We start from the raw sequence: 23,863 nt of genomic DNA on the forward strand, positions 1-23,863 counted from the left end.
CCTATCTAACACGAGAGCCACTGAAGAGCGCAACTCCTCGCATTTATCGCCCGCACTTTTGGAAACTTTGCGAACAAAAGAGGGTGTGGTAGCTTTTTTTCGTGGCGCCATGTTGCCTCTTCTTCAGCAATGCACTCTCAGTTTTAAGCCCAAGATCGATATCAATCCCTTCATCCACTCAACCCCACTACCTCCAAATCTGTCCGCCACTTCTCGAACCTTTTCTCCTAGGATGACCTCATTCGCAGCAAGGTACACATGCACCTCTGTTCATCTGTTTATCTTGCCATTTTCAGTGAACTGTTGGGCTTTCTCTAGTATTCCCATTGGGAAATTAATCGCAAAGATTATATTTTTTTGATGGGTTTGGTTATGATTCCAAGGCTCACTCATTGAGCAACCAAAGTTGCTATTGTTGCATACCACAAGTCCTCTGCAAGCTTTTGCCGTTAAATCCAGCTACTATTCCCATTTCATAATCTGTGGCCGATCCAGTACGCTCGGTGTAATTCATAAAGTCAAATCTTGGGTAATATGTATGAGGGGGGGGCGACTGATCTACTCGCCCTGGTCTTGCCCTGCTGTGAATCATCTTGTTTCTTCTTTGAGAATTGTGATATGTGTGGTTGTTTTGTTAGAATTTCCCTTGAATTACTGATTTGATATGAGTCAAATAATTGATTCTAGAAGCAAATTTGATTTTATTAAGATTATGTTATATCTTTACTATGATCATATTGTTAAGAACGATTTTCTGCCATCGTCCCAATACATTTTGAATATAAATGTAAAGATCGTGATTTGAACTACGAATATTGGTGTCTCAGCTATCTGTGTGTTATTTTTAGGGTAGCTATCTGGGTGTTATATTATTGTGTAGTGGATGTATTAATCTTTGTCAAACTAAGTAAATGTTGGGTTATATTGCATTATCTACTTCTTCCTCTGTTATACTACTATCATTCAAAATTCAACATAATCTTTTACCTTCATATTTATCAGACAATCTTCAATCGGTTCTATTGCTCCTTTGGAAGCTATACTATTTGATATAGATGGAACGCTATGTGATTCGGATCCTCTCCACTACTACGCATTCAGAGAAATGCTCCGAGAGGTTTCTTATCCTTATTTTTTTTACCTTCTTAAAGTGGTTTTGTTTTATTTTCTTTAAATTGGGACGGACTGAAAGAGGGGGGCAAGGGAGGCTTATTGTGCCATTTCGATCCACTGAAAGCAAGAAAACGATGAAATTCATCTGCACATGCTGGAATTTGAAAATGCAATGGCTTTTTTCCTATTGGTTTTTCATAGGGAGTTTCAAGCAATACTAGAGAATCTAAATGTGATCAACCTTATACTTCATTCTTATTCCTGTTTTTGCTTTATTTTGTTTTTGTTTTCACTACCTAACAGATAGGATTTAATGGGGGAGAGCCCATAAGTGAGGAATTCTTCATAAAGAATATTAGTGGCATGCATAATGAAGAACTCTGTCGTGTGCTCTTTCCGGATTGGGAAATTGAAAGAGCCCGGAAATTTATGGATGATAAGGAAGCAATGTTTAGGAGGTAAACTGAAACTAAAAGAATTTAAGTTGCCATAAAGAGGCGTCGAGCAGATCTTTCATTTCTTGAAAACTTCTTTACAAAATTGACGGGTTTCTTTTTTGCATTTTCCGTTTTAATTGGCAGCATTCACCTCTTGTGTAGTGCCCTTATCTTTTGACACTTGCAATCAGCAAAACACCTACCCCATGTTTTTTGATCCATCGAGCCATCCTATAGTATGGTTGTGATATAAATTTAGAGTACTGTTTTGAACTTAATTGGCCAAAGTAAATCCATATTTCGAGCATTCTCATTTCTTCACATTTCTTTTTATCATCATATATTCAACAACTTTTCTGATAAAGGCTTTCAGCGATATCATAGCTGATCATTCATAAAAACACAGACTGGCATCGGAACAGTTAAAACCCATCACTGGTCTCGATAAGTTATGCAAATGGGTCGAAGATCACGGTTTAAAACGGGCTGCTGTTACCAACGCACCAAGACCAAATGCTGAACTGATTATCTCTATACTAGGCCTAGGAGATTTTTTCCCACAACTTATCATTGGAAGCGAGTGTGAACGAGCAAAGCCTTTTCCAGACCCTTATTTAAAGGCGCTACATGAACTTGGAGTATCTTCTGCCCACGCCTTCATCTTTGAGGTTCGATTTTGTCCTTACCAAACATCAATTTGGTTCTAGATATGTTTTCTTGAGATGCCACTTGAACCATACGTTAAAACCTCTTGGCATTGATTTTCTTTTTTATAATGAAGGATTCTGTTTCTGGGATAAAAGCTGGGGTGGCGGCGGGAATGCCAGTTGTAGGTTTAGCTACGAGGAATCCCGAGAAGCTACTTTCTGATGCTGGTGCAAGCGTAGTCATCAAGGATTTCGCAGACTCGAAACTGTGGACAGTGTTAGAAGATCTAGAGAAGAAAACCGAGGCAGTGAAAATAACTGCTTGAACTAGTGACGCCTTTTGAGCTAGTTCAATGATTTAGTTCCAATTTATGACATTATTAGGGGATTTGCAAATGAGCCATTTATCAGTAACTATGGATTTCAGCACATTGATACGATGAGAATAATTTATGGCAACTGATAATTCATACGCAACTTTTGTTATATTTTTGCTTACATTCTTTTCGGTTTAAGCTCGGTGAATTATGAAATTTAACCGATATTAGATATTTGTTGGCTCCTTGACCAGAAAAATACTGTTACCTTTTATTTTATTTTATTTTATTTTTTATGCAAAATCAACTTTTATCTGAGAAAACATTATATTATACGAGTTCTAGACATTTGACACCCTTCAATTTACATTTACACCGCATGCATATTCCGTGAATAAATTGATTTCAAACCGGGTATGCTTTGTGTTAGCATCTCTCCATCACTTTTGTGTGAATCAATCATTGAAATATCAAATTTTTTAAGCTATTTTCCAGGTGCATTTTTTCCCAATTAAATGAATGAAACGCTTCTTTTTTTGAATCTATTTGAATGGAACGCTTCTAAAGACTAAAATGCCTGACAATTGATATTGTCATAGATGAGCCGAAAAGCGATTGGAAGTGAAAAATACCAGTAATATTAAGTTGAATAAAACAAAGCAACTTCGAATGTTACATGAATGAAGAGTCCAACATGCCGAAAGTTCAACATTATAGATTATACTATTGATAGAATATAACGTTCTAGATGCCTGTGATTGTGAAGCTTAAAATTCCTAAATAGTTGTGAAAGTTTAAACAATACCAAATTGCGAAAAATGAAATTATAAGGTAACAAAAATGAATCAGTTTGGGCTAGATGGGCGGGCCAAAGACGGATTCTAAACACAGGTCACCAAAAATTTGCCTATATTAACAATGATATCTGAGACGTAAAAATCAGATATATATATCACTGATCCTTACATAAAGTAGTACAACGAATACTATGTCTAAAATACATCAATCAAGCCAAACAATGTAAGAATGAATCCCTGATCTAATGATAATCAAGATTCTGTAAGCGCAACCACCGTGTAGAGTGTATTATAAAACATACAAATTACAGAATAACATGTTCTGTACCGCAATCTGAAATTCATCGAACCCATGAGACAGAATCAATTTCATCCCTTGCTTTCTTGTATAATTCAAGTCTTTTAGCGTATTGCTGCCTCTTCTCCATCAACGCTGGATCTTCGTCTAACAACTCCGCAAGTTGCTTACCCTACACACAAATTAAACGAATGATGACATTTAGTTGAAAAACGATAGTCCCAGGTAACACAACCATAAAAGAAACAACCACGGCAGAACAATAATCCAACTGAAATGGGTGACACAGAATTTAATATAGACTTATTATAGCAAAACAATGTCAGTCAGTTGCAAGAAATTCCAATCAAATTCTGGAGAAACAAAACTTAAAGAAACACATTAACGATATAACAATGAAAGAGGAAACATAGGGCAGTACCTCTTTCTTCCCAATTAGAATGTAAAAGTGATTTAGCAAATTTTGTTTGGCCTCCTTGACTTGACAGTAAACCACGGCCTTTGGGATTGAGTTCCTCAGAGTCTCAGACACCATATTAACATAAGATGAAACATTTGACCCTATCCTCCTGAAATGTCCATCACCGTAACGATCAATGGGTGGGGCAGCTGCTGAATTTTCCCTTGGATTCTCCTTTGGGTTACCCCCTGGGTTTCCCATTTTCTCGAATTCCTGGGGAAGTCTCCTGAAGAATTCAACAGTCAGATAAGATGATTCCATATCGACCAATCTAATCACTGTTTTCTTGCCCTCCTCACGAAATCGTTCCAATGACTCGTTTGATGCCGCAGCTATTGCTGATTGCAGAGATGGAAAACGCTTTAATTCCTGAGCACAGAAATCAAGAAACAGATGATGCATGGGTACACCCAAACGAACCCAAATACAACTATGAACAACCTAAAGCTAACCTGACACTCCCCAATTGACTTCCTCACGAGTTCCTTTAGAACAAAGTGAACCTGAACAATAGTTTTGTCGGTCGGTCATGGGTAAAGAAAAACATTAGTCATGAAGAAAAAATGGCTCCAAAAGATATACTTACAGCATCCACAGATGCTTCGGCTGGCCCCCTAAAATAATTTAGGGAACCCTCAATAAGTCGTCGGTAACCTTGCTCGGGAGCAATCAAGTGTGGTTGATAACCATCAGCTTCTGATACAATCCTTTTCACATTCTGCAATGAGAGATGTCGATCAAATGGAAGCTTTCTCAAAGCAGCTGGCAGCTGGTTGTCAAAAACTCCATAAACTCGATCACCGCCTGGTCGGCTGAGATAATTAATACATACTGCTAATTAGAAACACAGACCACGTGCATTCATAAAACAAAAGAGGTGTAAAATGAAACAATAGCAAGCAAAAGCACAGATAGAAATATACCCTCCATCAAGATGCTCCTTGAAAATTCGATCGAAAGCACGGCAAAGTTCTAAGATGGTGTACAATTGAGCCTGAAACATATACTTCAGTACCAAAAATTTTGTTCATGTTCTAATCAACCATCACAATAAGGTAATAAGCTCACCCCTGCATCAACAGCTACAGGCCTTCCAAGGTGGTCCAACTCAGCATCTAGTTCATCAATGCTTTTGTTGATCAGTGAAGTGATACTTGGTATTCTAGCCCTTATGACAGATTCCAGATGCTAATTATAAAAATCAAGAATATGAGCCTTAGATGATATCAACAACATGAGACACTCACGAGTGCATTGGAAAGTCAAATTTAAATGTAAAACAAGACTACCTTCGAAAGAAGCTTGGCAAGATACTCGGAGCCCATTTTACTTGCCAAGTGTCCATAGTCGGGACTCGTAGCGAAATACTCTCGTTCCTTCCGCCGTGCAACAATCATATCAACATTTCTATTGATATCCGCTTGTGAACGATTCACAACACCTACCCATGGATGCTGTAAACGATATGATCTTCCTTCCAGAACCTATTGAGGGTGTCATAAGAAAGTTATCGAGCAAGTCGAGATATAGAATCTTTACATAAAAATTTTCAAATACAATGGCAACACAACGGAAGAAAGAGGAGACAACAACAAAAGAATTACAAAGAGATTTACGCAAAAAATTGAACGACAAGAAGCAAATATAAACACGACAATAAATAATCGTGAAACTGAATTAAAAATAACATGAAACTTTAGGTGCATAATGCAGATCGCTCAGCACATGGAAAAAATTATGTTTGTAAGAGAATAATACCCACTGGCAGTAGCAAGTTCTAGTTCTTGTCTATGCAAACTATTCTGGTTTAAACAGAACGATGCATATCTATGGTTTATATTTTACTGTGGTTCACCCTTTCCAGAGTGCTTGTGCTTGTGCTCGAGTACGCATGTGTCTAGAAGATAGTGAATTAGTAATAGGGAGAAAAACTTACATCCACTGCATTAGTTCCTTTATCCATCAGATCTAGCTTAGTGAGCACCCCAAATGTGCGATCACCTGTATAATTGCAAATAGAACCATTAAGATTACAACACAAGTAACATGACAAAGTTCAGTCAACATTATGGTTTAATTAGGTTTAATTTATATCTGCCAAGTAAAACCTACCAGATGGATCCACTTCTCTTGCGAGTTTAATGGCATCTGAGGTTGCTATATCTTGGTTCGCAGGAGATATTGCCAATATGATACTGTTGGGCTGCCCATGAAATTGCAACAAATGTTTTACAAATGCTATCATATATTTATAAGCCTATTGGAATATGCACATTCAAGGCTTAACGATTTTATCTTTACCTTCTCAACATAAGAGCGAACCATATTTTCAATATCTTGGACAATGCTTTCTTGTTGCCCCTCTGAAATAGAAAAACAGAGGTTTTCTTATTACATTAGGTTTATTGAAATGAAATTGTTACCAGTGAGGGGAGAGAAATTTACCAACAGCAACTTTAGTCAAACCAGGCAGATCAATCAGAGTTAAATTGACAACTGCAGGACAACAATTTAGAAAAACCCTCATGTGAGATAAAAACAAAATTAAAAAACTCAAAAGTCGAATTCTGGTCATTCTCCTTCCGCTGAAACAATCAGAAATTATTGCCACAACACAACATTACCGTGGGGGGAGTAGATGCTCAGGTGAATAGGAACAGGAGAAATCATCTTTGACTTCCCTGTGACTCTGTCAGTCTCATCCTGAATCTCCTGGCGAACCAAGGCTGCATGAGAACATGTGACTATGTGAGAACCAGAACAGTTCCTTAGTTTGGTCAGTACCAATGAAACAGTTGAGATTACTGAGAATGAAATGGCAATGGTAAATAATAAATATAGCATGTACACCACAACAGAAACATTAGGCGAAACACGGACATATAATGAAAGTACAACAAGGACCCTACATAGTACTGTCGTATGAAAATTTATAACTACGATCAAATCCCACTGAAGTGAGATCCTATTTTTAACACAACAACCCTGACTTTTTCCACTTCTATCCAACAAATTGCATCAATAACCTCGACGAGTAAATAAACATGGAGGGCCATACAAGGGAAGGCACACAAATAAAGTACCCAAACCAAAACAAAGATAATTACTAATTCATTCCTAAACAGAACATACAGAAATCAGTGAATCGTCTCCGTGGTAGATGCCCAAACTCAGCATATTCCTGCTTTGCATCTTCGGTTTGTTGCAGTTGCAGCACCAAGGGCCGCCTTGTAACAATGCCTACATTCAATAATTGGGATGTGAATGATGTAGCCCCACTAATCATATCAACACAAGCATGCACATGGAACATAACCATCTATTTCTGATTAAAAAAAAATAAGACAGATAAGCGATTAAGAACTAACCAGAGCCTCGAGGAAGAAAATCTCTCCCCACTATGCTCTCCAACACCGATGACTTTCCTGAACTCTGGTTTCAGTTCAAAACAAAAAAAAAACCTTCAATATGAATCATAAAATGCTCACAAACCACACGATTACCCACAGCACTTATCTTACAACTAAAATCAACAAAGAAAACCTATTTACCTAACAAACTAAAAAAATTTCAATTATATTTATTCAGATCAGCTAATTTTACAAGCTACTGACAAGAATTTACCGAGTTTACATGAGTTAGAAATTCGTGTAACGACAGATACCTCAAAACAGCTGTAAATCTATAAAAACAAAAACCTGTCCACCGACAACGGCGACGGAAGGTAGAGCATCCCACAGAGAGGAAAAAGCTTCGTCACCACCTCCGTAATCGCCGAGGGCGGTGCATGCCCTTTGAATTCTGTTCACCAGCCCGATCAAACTCTCCATTGTCGCCATAATTCTTTTTCTAAAAACGAAAAAATTCGACTTTTATCCTGTTCTTGAACAGCAGATCAAAATCGAAAGTTCGACTAACGTTTTGGATTCAACAGCAGAAATATATTGGAAAACAATCAACAAACTTCGAATTGAAGTAAAAGAAAGATGAAATGTTTGAAATAGGGAGAGAGAAATCGAGGAGTTGAAGTTGGACTGATTTTTTCAAACTTTGGAATAAACAATATGTGTTTTGCATTTTGGCCCTTAAATTATAGGGAATTGCGTCTTTCGCCTCTTTGTTGTTTTTTCATTTGATATATCTTTTTTTACTCCATTCGTTTTTATATTGTTTTTATTGTCTCAAATATATAGTTCAGTTTATGTCTCAATTAATTTTTTTACATGTTTGGTAGTATTTTTCTTGTTATTTTACCAATATATCTTAATTAATTAAATAATTTTTTAGTTGAAGAGGAGATTGTTATGAAGTTCGAACTCATAAAATGTTGGAAAATATATAAAAGATATTTTGAATTCATTAAATAAAGATGAAAATCGAAGTTGTTTGTAATTTTTTTTTTCTAATTATTATTAAGAAAACAAACAAGTTTATATATTTAAAATACAATAAGTATCAATGAGATGTTATAATGAACGATGTTATAATGGACAATTATCATCCGTCACTCAAATATATGAGATTCATATCTGATTTCATATGGGGAAAAAAATTAGGTTCGTGGCCATCAAATATATCATAAAAATAATGTTTTTTGGATAGTAATAACTCAACTATTAGCTTATGTTTCAGTTCGTCTGAAAAATAGAATCCTTAATTATATGATTTTGCCATATTGCAATTGTTTATTGCATTTTATATTCTACATTTTTTTACTAACATATGTTGATTATAAATTTTATTAATTATAACAAACCTATCGTTCTAGTTACGTAAATACTTAGCATTCATCTATGTTAATAAGCATAAAGTAGATCGACATTAATGATGCATGTTTTGATAATTTTCGTTATTTTTCTATATGATGTTGATGTGACATTAATTTAATGTAAATATGACGTAGTGCTCATACATTAATGTCAATCCAATATTTTTTATGAAATTGACAGAAATTGATAGATATTCGATTTAAAACTGAAATTTAATAACATAAAAGACCAAAATACAATCATGCATAACTAAAATAAATACAATTTCCCGTTGTACATTAGGGTTGTGGAGATTTAACGTTACTTTTTCGCAACTATTTGTTCATTTATTAATTCTTAGATTAGTTATCAACTTTTACAGATGCAATGACCATTTGAAATTTGAAAAATTGTCAAGTGGGTGAGCTCACCGTTGGAGATGGGTGGGTCCTATCAACAGGGTGTGATTTTTTCATTTGACAGTATAACCTAAAGGTGAGACTATGCTGGTTCTTTACACATTGCTAATCGAAAAGCAGAGATTCATTGTTATTAAAAAATAATGTCTTCGATATTAATTTATAAGATATATCTGCATAAACCTGCTATGTAATCCTGAGCACTATCAATCTAACAAGATTGTTGAACAAACTACAATGACTAAAATCACGCCACGCCAGGCCATGCCCTGTGTATCTGAGGAACTATAATCCTTGATGCATTTCATTTCAAAATCGATGAAATTCATTATAAACAAGTTTTGATGTACAGAAACACAGATTTTGGTACAAGTCGCAAATTCTCAAGACTAGAAATTTATGGATGAGTAGATAACACAAGCAAATTTTGGTTGCAGTGGAAGGTTCAAATCTTGGCAAAAGTATTGGAGCTTAGATATCCGCTCGCACGCACGGCATCTGGAATATGTGAAAAGAGGATTGACCTAACGAGAATGGATCTTCAATCATTTTTGTAAACCAATTTTGCGTAATCAGGCACCCACATATTGTTCGTTACAAAAATTTTTATTTCGTCCTGCAAAAAGCATCATATTTATATCAATGTAGCCGTTAGATGCAAACAATGATCAAACGAGTCAATATCACAGAGATGACATGCCAAACTACATTAACCAGCACATAAAAAGGATTTGCTATGCTCCTTTAATTGCTGTCAGAAACAAACATAAGATACCGTATCTCATTCAAATGCAACATGTATCGTGATTAAAAAAATAATTAAAAAAAGAAGAGGAAGAAGAAGATTGTTTGGGGATGAACACTGACATTTAATTCGTCTGGAAAAATTCATATAATATGGGAGGAAAACTTATAATTTAAAAGAATTAAATAAAAATTTTTGCTTTTTCTTTTTTTGGTTCAACAGAAACATCAATCCTCTCCACTGCTAGCTATGCACCTAATATCATTGGAGGCTCCTAGTCCTCGTTCATGCTAACATTCCACTAAATAAAGGAATCCAACTCCTCAATGAGTCGGTGTGGGTTGTAGAGCCAGCAACCCCGAGATATTCTGAAAATGATTTTCCAACTATTTAGCGTTAGTTTTGTGGTTCTTGATTACCTACATACATAACATCTCTTGCAGATAGAAGACATAAATCTTCCCTATTTATAATGGTCATCCATGGTAGGTAAAAAGGAGGCATTAAACTTAAAAGGAAAAGGCACAACTGCATGTCCATTTTAATTAATATACCTTATTAAATTTCCGCAATTCTCGGGCATCTGTTTCGCGATATCCTTCCGCCAGATCCTCTTCTATGGCTTCTGTAATGACTGCTGCGGCTACCTCCTTCGTTATATCACGTATTCTGGTTGGATGTTTTGAAATTTTTTAAAAAAAATAGCGGCTTGGTTTGAAAAACTAAATAGTAATTATATTCCTAGACATGCTTGAATACCTCGATATTGATGGATATATTATTCCTTTATGTACCTCTTCCTCGGTCATATATGCAGCTAGGCTGTAGTTATAAACAAAGAATATAAATTTAGTGAATATCTGAGTAAAGAAAAACTGATAGGCCAAGGAACTCTTACCAATAACACGTATCTGTAATAACATTGATATTTTCACAAAAAATGAAGCAGAACCTATAAACATCAGTAGAGTAACTACTTGGTAGCAGGTTCCATTATAGCAGTTTTTGGTACTAGTTAGCACAAAACGATTCCAATATTTAATATTTTTAGTCATCATAAAATCTAGATGATTCATTAGTTCAAAGATTCTACTTGTTCCATATATACACGGATAACAATTTACGAGATGAATATCTTTAGCTGATAAATTAAATTTGAATGCTCTATGAAGTACCATTCGGCTGCTGCCTGTAACATTCCATCTGAGACAATCTTAGATCCAGATAGAAGTGTTCCAAGTCCAATCCTACATCATTTGTCGGAAAAATTAGGACAAATGCTAACTATATCGGTTATCGATCATATATAAAAAATTTCAGCATCTAACCCGGGAAAAAGAAACATGTTGTTTGCCTGGTTGCAGTGGCCAACATGACCATTTCCTGTGAAATTTTGTTGCCTTTAGTGACAAAAACATAATTTTCAAGAGAGAAGGACTAAACAATCTTAGACCAAATAATCATAACAGCCATTTGTCTGCATACATTCTCCATATCACTGGCTTTCGTTCGCACGCCATTTGCCGGTCTACATTCTCTACATCAATGTATTAACTAGAACGCTTCACTTTGGTAATTCTCTAGAATACATGCTGACAAACATATAAAACACCCAAATGCACTCGCTGACCTATCTGTGTAGATACACAACCATAATGTAATAAAGTACTCTCACGAAATCTTAAAAGAAACATATTGGATTATTGGTCGCTCAAAGATGGATATATCACATGAAGCGATCTTGAAAGCCATTGACATTATCTCTGTCATATCAAGTTTCTTAGTATAATATATTGATATCGATACTGTTGCCAATCTAGAGGTTATTTTTTGTGGAGTTTCTTGCATTCTAGGATCCATTCTTACTTGATTAGCAACACTAAGACAAATGTAAAACCATGAAAACATTGTAATCTCTCTCCATTGCTTCACCAGTTCCGTAAGTGGAATGGAGGGACTGGGAAAATTGGGCCATGTGACACAGTGTACTAGCATGCAACATATCAGTGAAGCATTTTTAAAACAACGAGAAAGTTCCTTGATCATGAGCAAAGATAGCCATTGATGTGAAACACAGTTAAAGCACTTTCTTCATCAACAAAGACATTAATCTCCTCAAATGAGTTTACATGTTAACTGGAATATTCATATTTTCAGGATGGATCCATAGTTATCTGAAGGAAAGGGGGCAAGACAAAACTAGGAAACCAGCATATAGGTCATTCAATGTGATTAGCAACACTAAGACAAATGTAAAACCATGAAAACATTGTAATCTCTCTCCATTGCTTCACCAGTTCCGTAAGTGGAATGGAGGGACTGGGAAAATTGGGCCATGTGACACAGTGTACTAGCATGCAACATATCAGTGAAGCATTTTTAAAACAACGTGAAAGTTCCTTGATCATGAGCAAAGATAGCCATTGATGTGAAACACAGTTAAAGCACTTTCTCCATCAACAAAGACATTAATCTCCTCAAATGAGTTTACATGTTAACTGGAATATTCATATTTTCAGGATGGATCCATAGTTATCTGAAGGAAAGGGGGCAAGACAAAACTAGGAAACCAGCATATAGGTCATTCAATGTGAGTTTCCCTAGGCAAAGTTCTATAAGAATAAACCATATAGTGGATGAAGGACTTCAAATTATGACTTAACATTCAACTATAAAGAATTTTAGCAAATATTCACGGACATAGAGTTTAACTAAAGAATTTGGGATCGATTATGTTTGACATCTGTACAGAACGCTTTTTAAACATCACTTCATAAGAAAGCCCAACCATATAATATAACTCCTCATTTCTACAAACAAATCTCTACTTGGAAATGCATGCAATTATGAGAATTTGAAATATACATATAGAAATTTTCAGTTGCCCAGCAAATGATGTCAACTTCGTGTCCGACCACTAAAACCCGGTGCCGTGTTTTAGTGGTGGGAAAAATCAAAAACAAAAATAACTAAAACCCGGCACCGGGTTTTAGTGGTCGGGGACGAAGTGTGCAGGAATTTGTTGGGCAGCTTAAAACTTCTATATATATATATATATATATGTTGGTATTGGGAGAATTAAGCACAATTACAGTAACTTACCCAGATTAACATTGCTAAAAGGGCTTCCACTTCCAAATATGATGTGGTCACCAAGAATGGAAAATGCTTCCTCTGGTGTGCATTCAGCTAATAATATTTTTTTTAAAAAAAATTTAAAATACCAAGAGACAAAATTGTACGGATAACATACTTTAAAAAAAATATATCAAATATTACCATTTCTTGTAGGATTAGACATTGGAAAAATTGCTGGTCTAGTCGAAGTTGATTCTTTGAAAGCCTCTAATACCTGAATAAAAATAACATTATTCTAGTTACTGCTCCAACTGTTTCTAAAAAAATTCATGGGATCTAAAAAAAGAACTCTATATATGATCAAGCCATCTTACGTTGTTAGGAAAACAAAAATGTCAGGAAATAAGTAAACATGAAATGATATTCATACCTCTTTGGAAAACAAGCCTCCAACAGCTGACAAGCCAAGAAGCACATCTGGCTTCACCTGCCGCACCTGGTTAGATATACACACAAAATTTTCATGCACAAAGATTTTAACCACATCTCAAATCTAGTTTTGAAGACATGCATCAATAATTAAATACACTTATGTTTCAAAACATTTATCTCACAGTAACATAATAGACTGTTCCAGACATTAACCATTAAGAAATCAAACAATTGAAAGATCCCGAAGGTTTAGGATACTGACCACTTCGGCAAACTTGGCCCCTTCTGTCAGCCCTTGGCGTTCAGTTTCTTTGGCTTTCCTAGCAAATGGGAGAGCATCTGGATCTATGTTCTCACGTGCCTCCGTTATGAGCCCCTAAATCAAAAAGCATTATGCTTGTAATACAGCAATTGCTGTGAAGTAAGAGATGTTCGAGCCTAAATAGTCAGAAGCAGCTTTATTATCAATCACGGAGTAAATTTAGTCACAAACCAACATCAAAATACCAAATCAAATATACATCACTAAACCACTAACGTTGGCATCAACAACCCAGAATTGACTCCTTGCACTTTCAAAAGCAACTTCAGTGTCTCCTAGCATTCTTGCCATTGTTTTTCTTGCAGCGTTGAGAACTCCAATTCCAGCACTGCAGTAACAAAGATTTACTACCTTTAAGATTGCACTATAGAAGAATGTGTTTCAATCCATGTGAGACATTTTAGGCTTTGGAACGAAATTAGAATGATGATAGGAGATTTCCGCTAATATATTCACAAATTAATTATGTCATAGGAACTCGGAGAAGGAAAAACACAAGCATGTCTATTTGAAGGTTTCATCAATGAGACGAATCGAATTTACTAGTAGGTATGCATGAGAAAACACATACCACAGTAAGCGGGATTGAAAACTCTCTCCAAATATACTGTTGATAATTATCTAAGTGAAAATTTATTGTTCTATATCACACAAGGAAGTTTACATAAATGTTGTCCTGGCCCTGGGTCAAACTTCACCACAAAGGAAATGGAAATTTCCTTGTATGCAAATATGTTACAATATTGTTCACCTCGTTTTTACTCTCTACTTTAACCTGCATCACTCAAATGTTTTGTTGGCGAGATAGTTTTCTTGATTTGGTATAATCAATTCAATCTGGAATGTATTATATAGATACATGTTTCATCTGATTCCTTAAGTTTCATTGATATGCACATGCACTACATGATCAATAGCTCAGCACATCCCTACTGTTGACTTTGTTTGGACAATTCAATCTAGAATCTTTTATAGACAAATGTTTCATCAATCTATGACACCATGCTTTTTGTATTATTCTAGAATTTCCACGCGAAGTGATTGATACCATTACAATTTCTCGGGAGGAAATACTCTTCTGTCATTTCAATTCAGTAACTAACACTAAATATTTCATACAAAGTTAGAGGGAAAATATCACGTAATATTTAAGGCTGATACTATAACTATCTAATACTTCTGAAGATCCTAAGAAAGGATGGTAACAGAAATAAATAATCCACCTTCCAGCACCAGCCACAACGATTTTCATTTTCGGGAAATCAATCATCGGTCTACCTTGTGCTCTGACTGCTCCTAAAAGCCCAGCAAGTGCAACTCCGGCTGTTCCCTAGAGTGAATATTGGCATGTAATAACGTACATGATTTTCAATCAAAGCATAGAGACTCACTGACTCAGCAACCAAAAAATTGATTTATACCATGTACCTACATGGGAAAAAAATTTCCTCGACAAATTAAAATGAATTGTAAGAGAGCAAAAAATGATTGCAACAGTCACCGTAACTAGGATGCAGTTTGTGCACGTCTTCGGAGATGAGTAATCATAAAACAACCATGGCCTATGTAATGCACTCTTGTTTATCTCCAGGACCCCAACCTGGAAGCTTATATTCAATCTTGCAAGACAAGAGATGGGCTACATGCGATAATATGTGCACATCACCGGTTTTGTGGCCCGAACATGAAAACATGTCTAAAACATGATATGCTAACGCACCGCTCTCTCCTGCATCTAAAGAATTTTCAAAGAACCACCGATCTATGATATGATTTAAAAACCTATGTTAAATTGACAGCTTGAATAATCATGAACTGCACTAGTGACAATCCTTTGGGTGCTAAACTCTAAACTACACTAGGACAGTGGATTTAAAAGTGCCCACCTGAACGTCGTCATTGAACATTCTGTATTCCTTCCTGTAACGTTGCAGCAACTTGAAGGCCCACTTGCTTTGAAAATCTTCAAACTGCACCGATCTTATATGCATTAATAATCTTACTAAACCTTGCATAATCAGAAGAAATTATCATCCTGCAAAGCACATAAAGAAGCACCTGGACAATCACATGTGGCCAACGAGTAAAAACTGCTTCCATGAATTCATCGATAACAGAAATATACTCGTCTCCATCAAGGCGATGCTGTTGCAATCCCAAATCTGCAAGGTTCAAGCGGTAAGGTTGTTATGAAATCTTCAAAATACAGAAAAAAGATGAAGAGAAAACAACCTCCATAACAATGATATTCAAACAACACAATAACTTATTTCAAAATTAGCCTGATACTATTTGAAAATGTACAAACTACCATAGATTATTCACTGAGAACCCTCAAAACTATGACATATCTATTGATACAAGGTTGGATAACATTGGCTAATGACTTCATTTTAGCTAACAAAAAACACTTAATTAACATCAGAATAGCTAACCGTAAAATTTCATCAAACAATTTAAGAACCTATACGACTTCACAGCCCTAGAGATGAAAAATTCTCAGAATGCTCGGAAATTGTCTGATGATGTGTTAAAAACTAAAAAGATGGAGTGGGTTTCGGAGAATTAATAAATGGCAATCTTTATCTATTATGATTGAAGATAAGACAATTACACAATGGGTCTTCTAAAAGCTTCTCGTTGTTCGTTCCAACATCAATCATGACAGGAAGTACCTATGGCATCAAACAAAGATGAAATTAGCCTTTTCAATTGAAGCAAATGCAATACAATATTACCTGTGTTCAACAGAAATCAAAACCTGTCTTTAACTACTGGCGAAACAAAAAATCAGTCCAATGCTGAGAAAACAAGAAATATAAAACGGAACAACAACTGGTGTCCAAAACTTAATGTGTATGTGCAATTAATCATTGGGCATGATATAGAAGATGCCACTCATTAAACGTTGGAAATTTAAGAGTTAAACTAACATTAAAAGAATCAGAAAAGGAGAACAAAATATGACAGAGGCATATTTCAAATTCAATTCGGTTTTTTTAATTTCCAACATATTTTTTACGTGAATATATCTAAAAGAAAACAAGTAATGGAACCATATTACCAATATTCTAAATCTTATGACAAGAGAACTATAAAAAAAAAACTAAAAAGTTATTCGCTCCCACTTGGTAATTTTGGGAGGTTGCTACTCAAGAAACGCGTCATTTTTGGAATTATGATATACACCGCCCTTCATTTCCATAAATCTATCCAGTTTGGTTTTTATCACAGATGCTTGTAAAATTTAGGATGTTAGTCATTGTTGAGGTTCGATTTCACATATCTAGTGCAATGTTATAGATAGAGAAAGAACGAGATAATACTCTCTGAGGATTTATCCCTGCAGCAGCAACATAAAGGTCCAACTTTCCAATCGCAATTCCAATACCCTGAACCCCAAGATCTCCAAGACCCAATATTCTGCTTCCGTCCGTTACAACGATCATATCAACCTATATGGAAAAAAGAGATGATTAAAATGCAGTAAGATGCCGCCAAAGAGACATTAAACATACTGATATTAAAGAAACAACTATGGACATTTTCATGTCATACTGCATTACTATTTACCTGCCACTAGGCATTATGTAAGTGTACAGGAAAAAAGTACGTAGAATCAAGACCTATGAACCAATTTGTAATGTTTTGTGGAAAGCAATTTCATGTCTACTCTCCTGCCCAATCTCTGCGGCAGTTAAATGACTCAGAGTCTTCTAGTACAAACCCATTCATCAGGTAATTGAAAGGCATGTGATGCAACTTTCATTTGATGCTGGTGATAACATATGTAGGCACAACAACAGAGCAGTTACAACTTAAAATGTCGCTATCTAGCCTCAATTAGTGAAGCAAAAGAATTGCTCTCGGATAGACAATATCAGATGCTTTGGATTTGAGATGACAAATCAATGTCCATGACACACTGAACTGGTAGCAAAATTAGAGCATTGAAACAGCTAAAGTCTGCAGTATTCTCAAACAAAGACACTGACAAGAATGACAAACCTGATCTGCTGGCCAATTATAAACCATAGACATCATTTCTCCACGATCTGCTGCACTAAAATACATTCCCCTAGGTCGTCGGAACAAGCCACCATAATTTTGACAAACCTGACCAACGGTTGGAGTATAGACTATGGGTGCATACTCCTCAATATTGTCGATCAGAACCTGTAAACATCAAATCGAGATGACAAAATGAGAGATAGAGAGAAGGGGGGATCAAATTCTCGGAAATAATCCACTATGGTATCACAAGATAAAAATAAGCAAAGGCGGTGGTGTCTCAGATAACGTCCTAGCAAGAAAAAGGCTGAGACATGTGGTGCGTAAGCAATAGGATTCCTGGGCATGGACATCAGAGAAGAATAAGACGCCAATTGTGAAGGAGTCAAAGGCATCCAGCAAATAATCCACTCTTGACTGGTCCAACCTATTCGACTATCAGTACATTATTAGCAGTCTTAATCTATGCCTTTAATTTTTTAATGTCAAAATGGTATGTCAGTATACCCTCAGCACATGCGTCAATTTAACACCATTAATGGTAACTTTCCATCAAAGTTAGTTTATTTGCATTAATTTTCTCCTTCCATCACTAGACATGTCAAATAAATAAGCAAATAAAAAATAAAGTAATGAATCTGATTTCTGAAGTACGTAAATTAGCACTCAGACATAAAATTTGATTATAAGATGAATAAGTACTTTATCAGGATTTTGCATGGGCAACCAATATCATAAGAATGTTGTTTGATTTAGCAAACAGTCAGGAGATTATAACGTAGTATCAATGTTCTACTTGAGAGGACGATGATGCAGCTACCTCACGAGCTTAAAATATTTAATTGATGTTACCGATGGAATGAGGAAATTAAGTAAAGTATAGCTCCCTGACCTTATAATACATCGTCTCGTTCCTATCATGCAAACGGTTAAGAATGCGCCATTTAGCCACACTGTATGGATCAGATGGTCCGTCTCTAGCACTTACTTGAAGCCTTTTTAAGTCCACCACTATGATTTAAAAAAAGAAAAGCAAAGACAGGGACTATAAGAAAATGAAACTAAAAAATGTTACTCCTTGACTTCAAAACTCAAAGAACAAATCTTTTAATCAAGCACTTCTGTGTGTACAAACTGGAAAATCTTGATTTCTTTGCAAGTTCTAACTAATTTACACAGAATGACAGGCCTTTCAAAGTCTGATAGACTTTTTATAGTCTCTGACCAACTGCAACATTCTTTATTTAAAGTAATTTGTAAATTTTCCTATTCTTCAGCGTTTCTACGTCTTCGGCGATGGTGGCCGAGTGGGCTTTATCTCGCATCGCATAAATGCTTCACAACATCCGTACAAGTAAAATTCTGATGAGGGTCTGTGAATAGCAGACAAAGGTATATATATCTAAGTTATTATTTTACAATCAATTCAACAAAAATAGTGGTAGGGTTAGAAGAACCATTAACAATACTTGTTGCCTCTTAAATCCGCTCACCAATCCCTGTAGCCCGGATCTTTCACCTAAATAAATTAATTGCAAATTTGATAGTCCTCTTGTGATTTAGAATTCTTCAATTTGGGCAAAACAGGAATTTACCTGAACATACTATTTTCTGAAAGTTAACAAATCCGTGTGTGGTTATAAATGCTCGGTATATATAAACCAATTACAATATCATTTAAACATAATTCATACAAATCCAGAACCCTAACTAATTAACAAAATAAAGAAAGAAACCATGGTAACCAGTGGATATAACTTACTAAACCGCTCGATTTGTTGTTCAGGAGACATGACATTTGGAGGCAGTAGCCCACGAAGGTCGAGACGATCACGTTCAGTCATGGAAAATGCAGTTCCCTATATTAGGAACACAACAATGAGAAATCAAACAAGATGTTTGCTCGTCTCCAAACATAGACAAAGAAATCAAAGAAAAGATTCATTTTTTTTGAAAGACAGATGGTGAATGTCGACGAAATACTAAACATGAGAAGAACCTGAAATACCAATGCCAGTTATAGAAGAAACAGTAACATGTTAGTGTACAGTTTCCAAGTTATTAAGCAAAATAGAGAATAAAAGACCAAGTGTGAATGGCATACAGTATACAGAGATATCAATTTAGAGTTAAAGCATTGACATAGAAAGTGCCATTAATGTCGCAAATACCAAACTCCTCGCACCATTGTCCAATTGATCCAACATTCAAAATATGTTCCTAATAATAATTAAGTTATGCAGGTAATTTACATGTTCCATATTGACTATGCAATATAATATGAAATGGCTAATAAGTTCAAGAAGCTCTCCAACCTTAAGGGTTAGTTTTTGGTTTTGGGCTCTCCTCTTGATTTTCAGACTCATAGCAAACCATTGCTGTTTTGAATTCTTCTCGTGAGTTTTGGTTTCATAGTAAACCATTTGTATTTGGCGAAGTCAGTAATTCAAAAAATTTCAATTACAACTCAGTTGCATGCTACAGACATTATGTACTATGCCAGATGAAAATGGCGCGCGCTCATCTGAATTTTGTAAAAAGTGCATACCAAGCCTATGACTTGTAGTCCATATGGGGCTAAGGTCTTAGAATTTGGGACGAGCTATGGGTTCGGTTCGTGAGTCAGCTGCAACAATACATTCCCCCAACTAAAAAAAAAAAAAGGAATTCCATACACACAGACAGGAGCAATCAGCAATTTAGAAATCAAACCACAACCAGCCATCCTAAGCTCGAACCACCACTAACACAGATCCTGAAAATCTTGAAACCACAGCACGCACAAATCCCACGCACACAATTAACCCACAAAAAACGTCGATCGCCTTTCGTTCTCACCTTGTTGAACCATGGATCGTGAAGGATATCGAGGCTGCGCTTGTGAATCATGGTAGGACGGTGGCCCTCGGCCGTGGTGAAAAACCTCGAACCATTCACATTCACCGCGGCGACATTAGCCCACCGAGAATGCAAACGCTTCAACAAAGCGGATGAAATCTTCGTCTGATGCGAAAAATTCACCATTCTCAGCAGAGGAAATTGAACATGTAGCTTCTCAAGTAATATGATCTCAGTGATGGTGTTCTCTTTATTTCTGGAAATGTCAGTTTAGTTCTTAACTCGTAATGGGCACAGCAGATTCACTACTGCCAGAGAAAAGGGCTGCATATAAAGTTGTACGTGACTAAAGAAAAACTGTACGTTGGGATGTAAAATAGCAATTAAATGTATATATTGGGGAAATAGTCAAACTGTAAAATTTTCCAGTGGAGTGAAATGGAAAGTTATGGTCAACGGATTTTGAAGTTCGGGCAAACGGAGCACATTTCGGGTCGGTTCCGTGTTGACGAATTACTCTGACCAATCAATAAATTGCAATTTACAGCCTGTAAGCTGCGATAATTTTAAATCTCTACCAATTGGGCTAAGTCCTAGGAAAGGATAAATGGTAAATTAATGTCCGGTCCCTAAACCCAAATCTAAATTAGTGTCAGTTTCTTGTCATAAAAAAAGTTGTTTAAACTCTCTGAGCCCACATATTTTTTTTCGTATGAAATTCGGTACATAACATTGAAAATTTAGTACAAATACATTATATTCGAGCACTAATTGTTCAAAATCGGGTATAAAAAATAAGATTTTGAGTTTAAAATCTGAACATCTTTATTAATATGAACTTGCAAATATGTATGAATACTAAAAAAATCATAGAAATTCAGTACAAAACATTAAAAATACGGTACGAATATATAATATTCAAACACTAATTGTTCAAGATCGGGTATAAAAAATAAGATTTTGAATATAAAATCTGAACAACTTTATTAATATAAACTTGCAACATATGTTTGAATACTCTAAAATCATATATTTGTACCACATCTAACACATTTGGTACTCAAAAATCATATATTAGTTCTATATTTTTAATATTTTGTACCGATTTTCATTCAAATAAGATAAATATGTCATTAATATCAATATTTTTTATTACTCAAAGTTCATATATTTGTACCAGATCTAACACATTTGATATTCAAATATCATAGATTAGTACCGTATTTGATATTTTGTACCCATTTTCATTCAAAGAAGACAAATGTATCATTAATATCAATATTTGTTTACATATTTGAGTACTAAAAAATCATACATTTGTACTAGATTTAAAACAATTGATACTCAAATATCATGTATTCGTACCATATTTTCAACGTTTTATACCGAATTTCATCTAAAAACATGTGGGTCTAGGGAGTTTAAACAACTTTTTTTTTCTGACATGAGACTGCACACTAATTTAGGTTTGGGTTTAGGGACTGATCAACAAATTACCCAAGGATAAAATGGCAAATTACCTACCACTTATGTTTACTTCGGGTGACTTGATGAATAGGATCATGATTATTAAGGTAGTGTTTGTAACTTCTAAAAATAATAGATTATAGATTTTTTTCTCAACAAAATTTGTTTAAAAAATTAATAAATACTTATTTTTAGAGTTTGCAAACACTCCCTAAGTCATTTGAGTAAAATCTTGGGTTTTAATTAAGATGAAAAGATTTAAAGTCGTTGATATGAAATTCATGGATTTCAAATTTATTTGGTTGCTTGGTTAAAAATTTATTGGATGAATTCTTTTGTTAATCCACGTAATGCAAACATTAATTATAATGAGTGACAATTCAAATAAAATCATCCCCTCTATATCCAATTGTTTCATTCCAGGATAACTGTTTTAAGTACAACATGCATAATAATAACTAAATAATATTATTTGATTGGTTCCTCAACAAAAAAAAAATTATTTGATTGGTTAACTTTAGGATTGGATACTGAATTGCAGTTTCACCCTTTTAATTTTAAACATAACTTGTGCAAAATATGTACACAAATATATAATTTGAGAATATGATTTGAAAATTTATGATTAAAATGCATTTTGGTATACGAGCTATTGGTAAAATATCAAATTGATATATCAAACATGATTATTGAAAATGATTTGATTAATACTTAATCAAGTCATAAAATCAATTTTATCTTTTACCTAAATTATTTTAAAAATCTAATTTTTTTGTTAAATTAAAAAAGATACACGTTTTATTTTTCAAAATTATTTTATTAATAAAATTATAAGCATAAATTTATATTTATTTAAATTTTATATTATAAAAAAGAGATTGTACTCGTTGTACGAAAATATTGTAAATATTAATTAATACAAACATGCACATACACATATATATAACAAATGATAAATTGTATATTCAAAATTAATATATATATTCTTTAAAAAAAATTAATATATATTAAAAATATATAATAAATATACCTGTGCATTTATGAACATAGAATGACTTGTTCCAAATAACAATTGTGAACTGGAACAACAATGGTGAACCGAATCAAACATAAAAAAAAAATTTAAATAAAAATGTTCGCTTCGTAAATCACATCACTACGGTCAATCATGGTTAGAGCCGTCAATTTGGGTTAGGCCCACCGGATTGATCCGGTCCGCCACACAATTTAAGTGGGTTCGGTTAAAAAATTTTTAACCCAATAAAAGACGGGCCTAGATGGGCCAACCCGCCTAGGCCCGCGACCCGCGCGAGTTGGCCCGCGTGCCTGAAAAATTAATAATTTTTTTTTATTTTTATTGTTATATATATATTTTTTAATAAAAGTTGTGATTTTTTTATATTAATTAATTTATATAAAATTTACACACATGAAATCAATAATTAAAATTTTTATTAATATGTTTCTATTAATATTTATTTATGAAATTATATTTATAATTAATTATAATAATTTTTAATTATTTTTATTTGTCGTGATCCAACCTGCTGGCCGGCCCGCCTAACCCACAACCCACCTTGGGTTGGGTTGGGTTGAGGATTTCTAGCCCGCCAGGATGGTGGGTCAACCCGTCATCGACCCGCCAAAAGGTGGGTTTTTGGTAGGCCGGCCGCCCCGCCATGGATTGGCCCGTTTGACAGCTCTAATCATGGTGCATTGCATTTATATTTCTAG

The 23,863-nt window shown here is 34.9% G+C and overlaps 3 protein-coding genes across 3 annotated transcripts; 1 reads left to right on the forward strand and 2 right to left on the reverse strand.

Annotated features, from left to right (window-relative positions):
• On the forward strand, positions 1-2,738 carry LOC140866095 (haloacid dehalogenase-like hydrolase domain-containing protein Sgpp). The gene is made up of 5 exons (XM_073270986.1): positions 1-252; positions 1,003-1,117; positions 1,417-1,571; positions 1,957-2,218; positions 2,332-2,738. The coding sequence occupies exons 1-5, from the start codon at positions 110-112 to the stop codon at positions 2,521-2,523; spliced, it is 867 nt and encodes a 288-aa protein (XP_073127087.1). The 5' UTR covers positions 1-109; the 3' UTR covers positions 2,524-2,738.
• Positions 2,739-3,438: 700 nt separating this feature from the next.
• LOC140867577 (phragmoplastin DRP1E-like) lies at positions 3,439-8,113 on the reverse strand. Its single transcript, XM_073272642.1, has 15 exons — positions 7,768-8,113; positions 7,438-7,501; positions 7,202-7,309; positions 6,694-6,795; positions 6,515-6,565; positions 6,371-6,432; positions 6,182-6,272; positions 6,006-6,070; positions 5,359-5,553; positions 5,138-5,257; positions 4,993-5,063; positions 4,656-4,881; positions 4,522-4,572; positions 4,031-4,438; positions 3,439-3,781 (listed from the first exon to the last, which is right to left on the reverse strand). Exons 1-15 carry the CDS (start codon positions 7,906-7,908, stop codon positions 3,653-3,655), a joined length of 1,884 nt encoding a protein of 627 aa, XP_073128743.1. The 5' UTR covers positions 7,909-8,113; the 3' UTR covers positions 3,439-3,652.
• Positions 8,114-9,501: 1,388 nt separating this feature from the next.
• Positions 9,502-20,956, reverse strand: LOC140862316 (NAD-dependent malic enzyme, mitochondrial). The gene is made up of 19 exons (XM_073265329.1): positions 20,663-20,956; positions 19,587-19,683; positions 18,717-18,835; positions 17,822-17,989; positions 17,140-17,268; positions 16,428-16,488; positions 15,872-15,975; positions 15,700-15,783; positions 15,037-15,143; positions 14,030-14,141; positions 13,754-13,867; positions 13,490-13,555; positions 13,261-13,333; positions 13,084-13,170; positions 11,310-11,364; positions 11,157-11,228; positions 10,741-10,803; positions 10,536-10,650; positions 9,502-9,852 (listed from the first exon to the last, which is right to left on the reverse strand). Exons 1-19 carry the CDS (start codon positions 20,846-20,848, stop codon positions 9,778-9,780), a joined length of 1,887 nt encoding a protein of 628 aa, XP_073121430.1. The 5' UTR covers positions 20,849-20,956; the 3' UTR covers positions 9,502-9,777.
• Positions 20,957-23,863: the final 2,907 nt, after the last annotated feature.

Source organism: Henckelia pumila, chromosome 4 (genome assembly GCF_033568475.1).
Source record: "Henckelia pumila isolate YLH828 chromosome 4, ASM3356847v2, whole genome shotgun sequence".
NCBI classification, from domain to species: domain Eukaryota; kingdom Viridiplantae; phylum Streptophyta; class Magnoliopsida; order Lamiales; family Gesneriaceae; genus Henckelia; species Henckelia pumila.

What these genes read in the sequence shown, in the direction of transcription:
- LOC140867577 (XM_073272642.1), bottom strand. Translation starts at nt 7,908, where the DNA reads ATGGCGACAATGGAGAGTTTGATCGGGCTGGTGAACAGAATTCAAAGG. An exon ending in TTTTCTTCCTCGAGGCTCTG is followed by an intron (nt 7,310 to 7,437) that starts GTTAGTTCTTAA and finishes TATTGAATGTAG; the next exon opens with GCATTGTTACAAGGCGGCCC. An exon ending in GAGACGATTCACTGATTTCT is followed by an intron (nt 6,796 to 7,201) that starts GTATGTTCTGTT and finishes GTTCTCATGCAG; the next exon opens with CCTTGGTTCGCCAGGAGATT.
- LOC140866095 (XM_073270986.1), top strand. Translation starts at nt 110, where the DNA reads ATGTTGCCTCTTCTTCAGCAATGCACTCTCAGTTTTAAGCCCAAGATC. An exon ending in AAGGAAGCAATGTTTAGGAG is followed by an intron (nt 1,572 to 1,956) that starts GTAAACTGAAAC and finishes ATAAAAACACAG; the next exon opens with ACTGGCATCGGAACAGTTAA. An exon ending in CCCACGCCTTCATCTTTGAG is followed by an intron (nt 2,219 to 2,331) that starts GTTCGATTTTGT and finishes TTTATAATGAAG; the next exon opens with GATTCTGTTTCTGGGATAAA.
- LOC140862316 (XM_073265329.1), bottom strand. Translation starts at nt 20,848, where the DNA reads ATGGTGAATTTTTCGCATCAGACGAAGATTTCATCCGCTTTGTTGAAG. An exon ending in ACGATCCATGGTTCAACAAG is followed by an intron (nt 19,684 to 20,662) that starts GTGAGAACGAAA and finishes TTCCTAATATAG; the next exon opens with GGAACTGCATTTTCCATGAC. An exon ending in ACGAGACGATGTATTATAAG is followed by an intron (nt 17,990 to 18,716) that starts GTCAGGGAGCTA and finishes TGATGTTTACAG; the next exon opens with GTTCTGATCGACAATATTGA.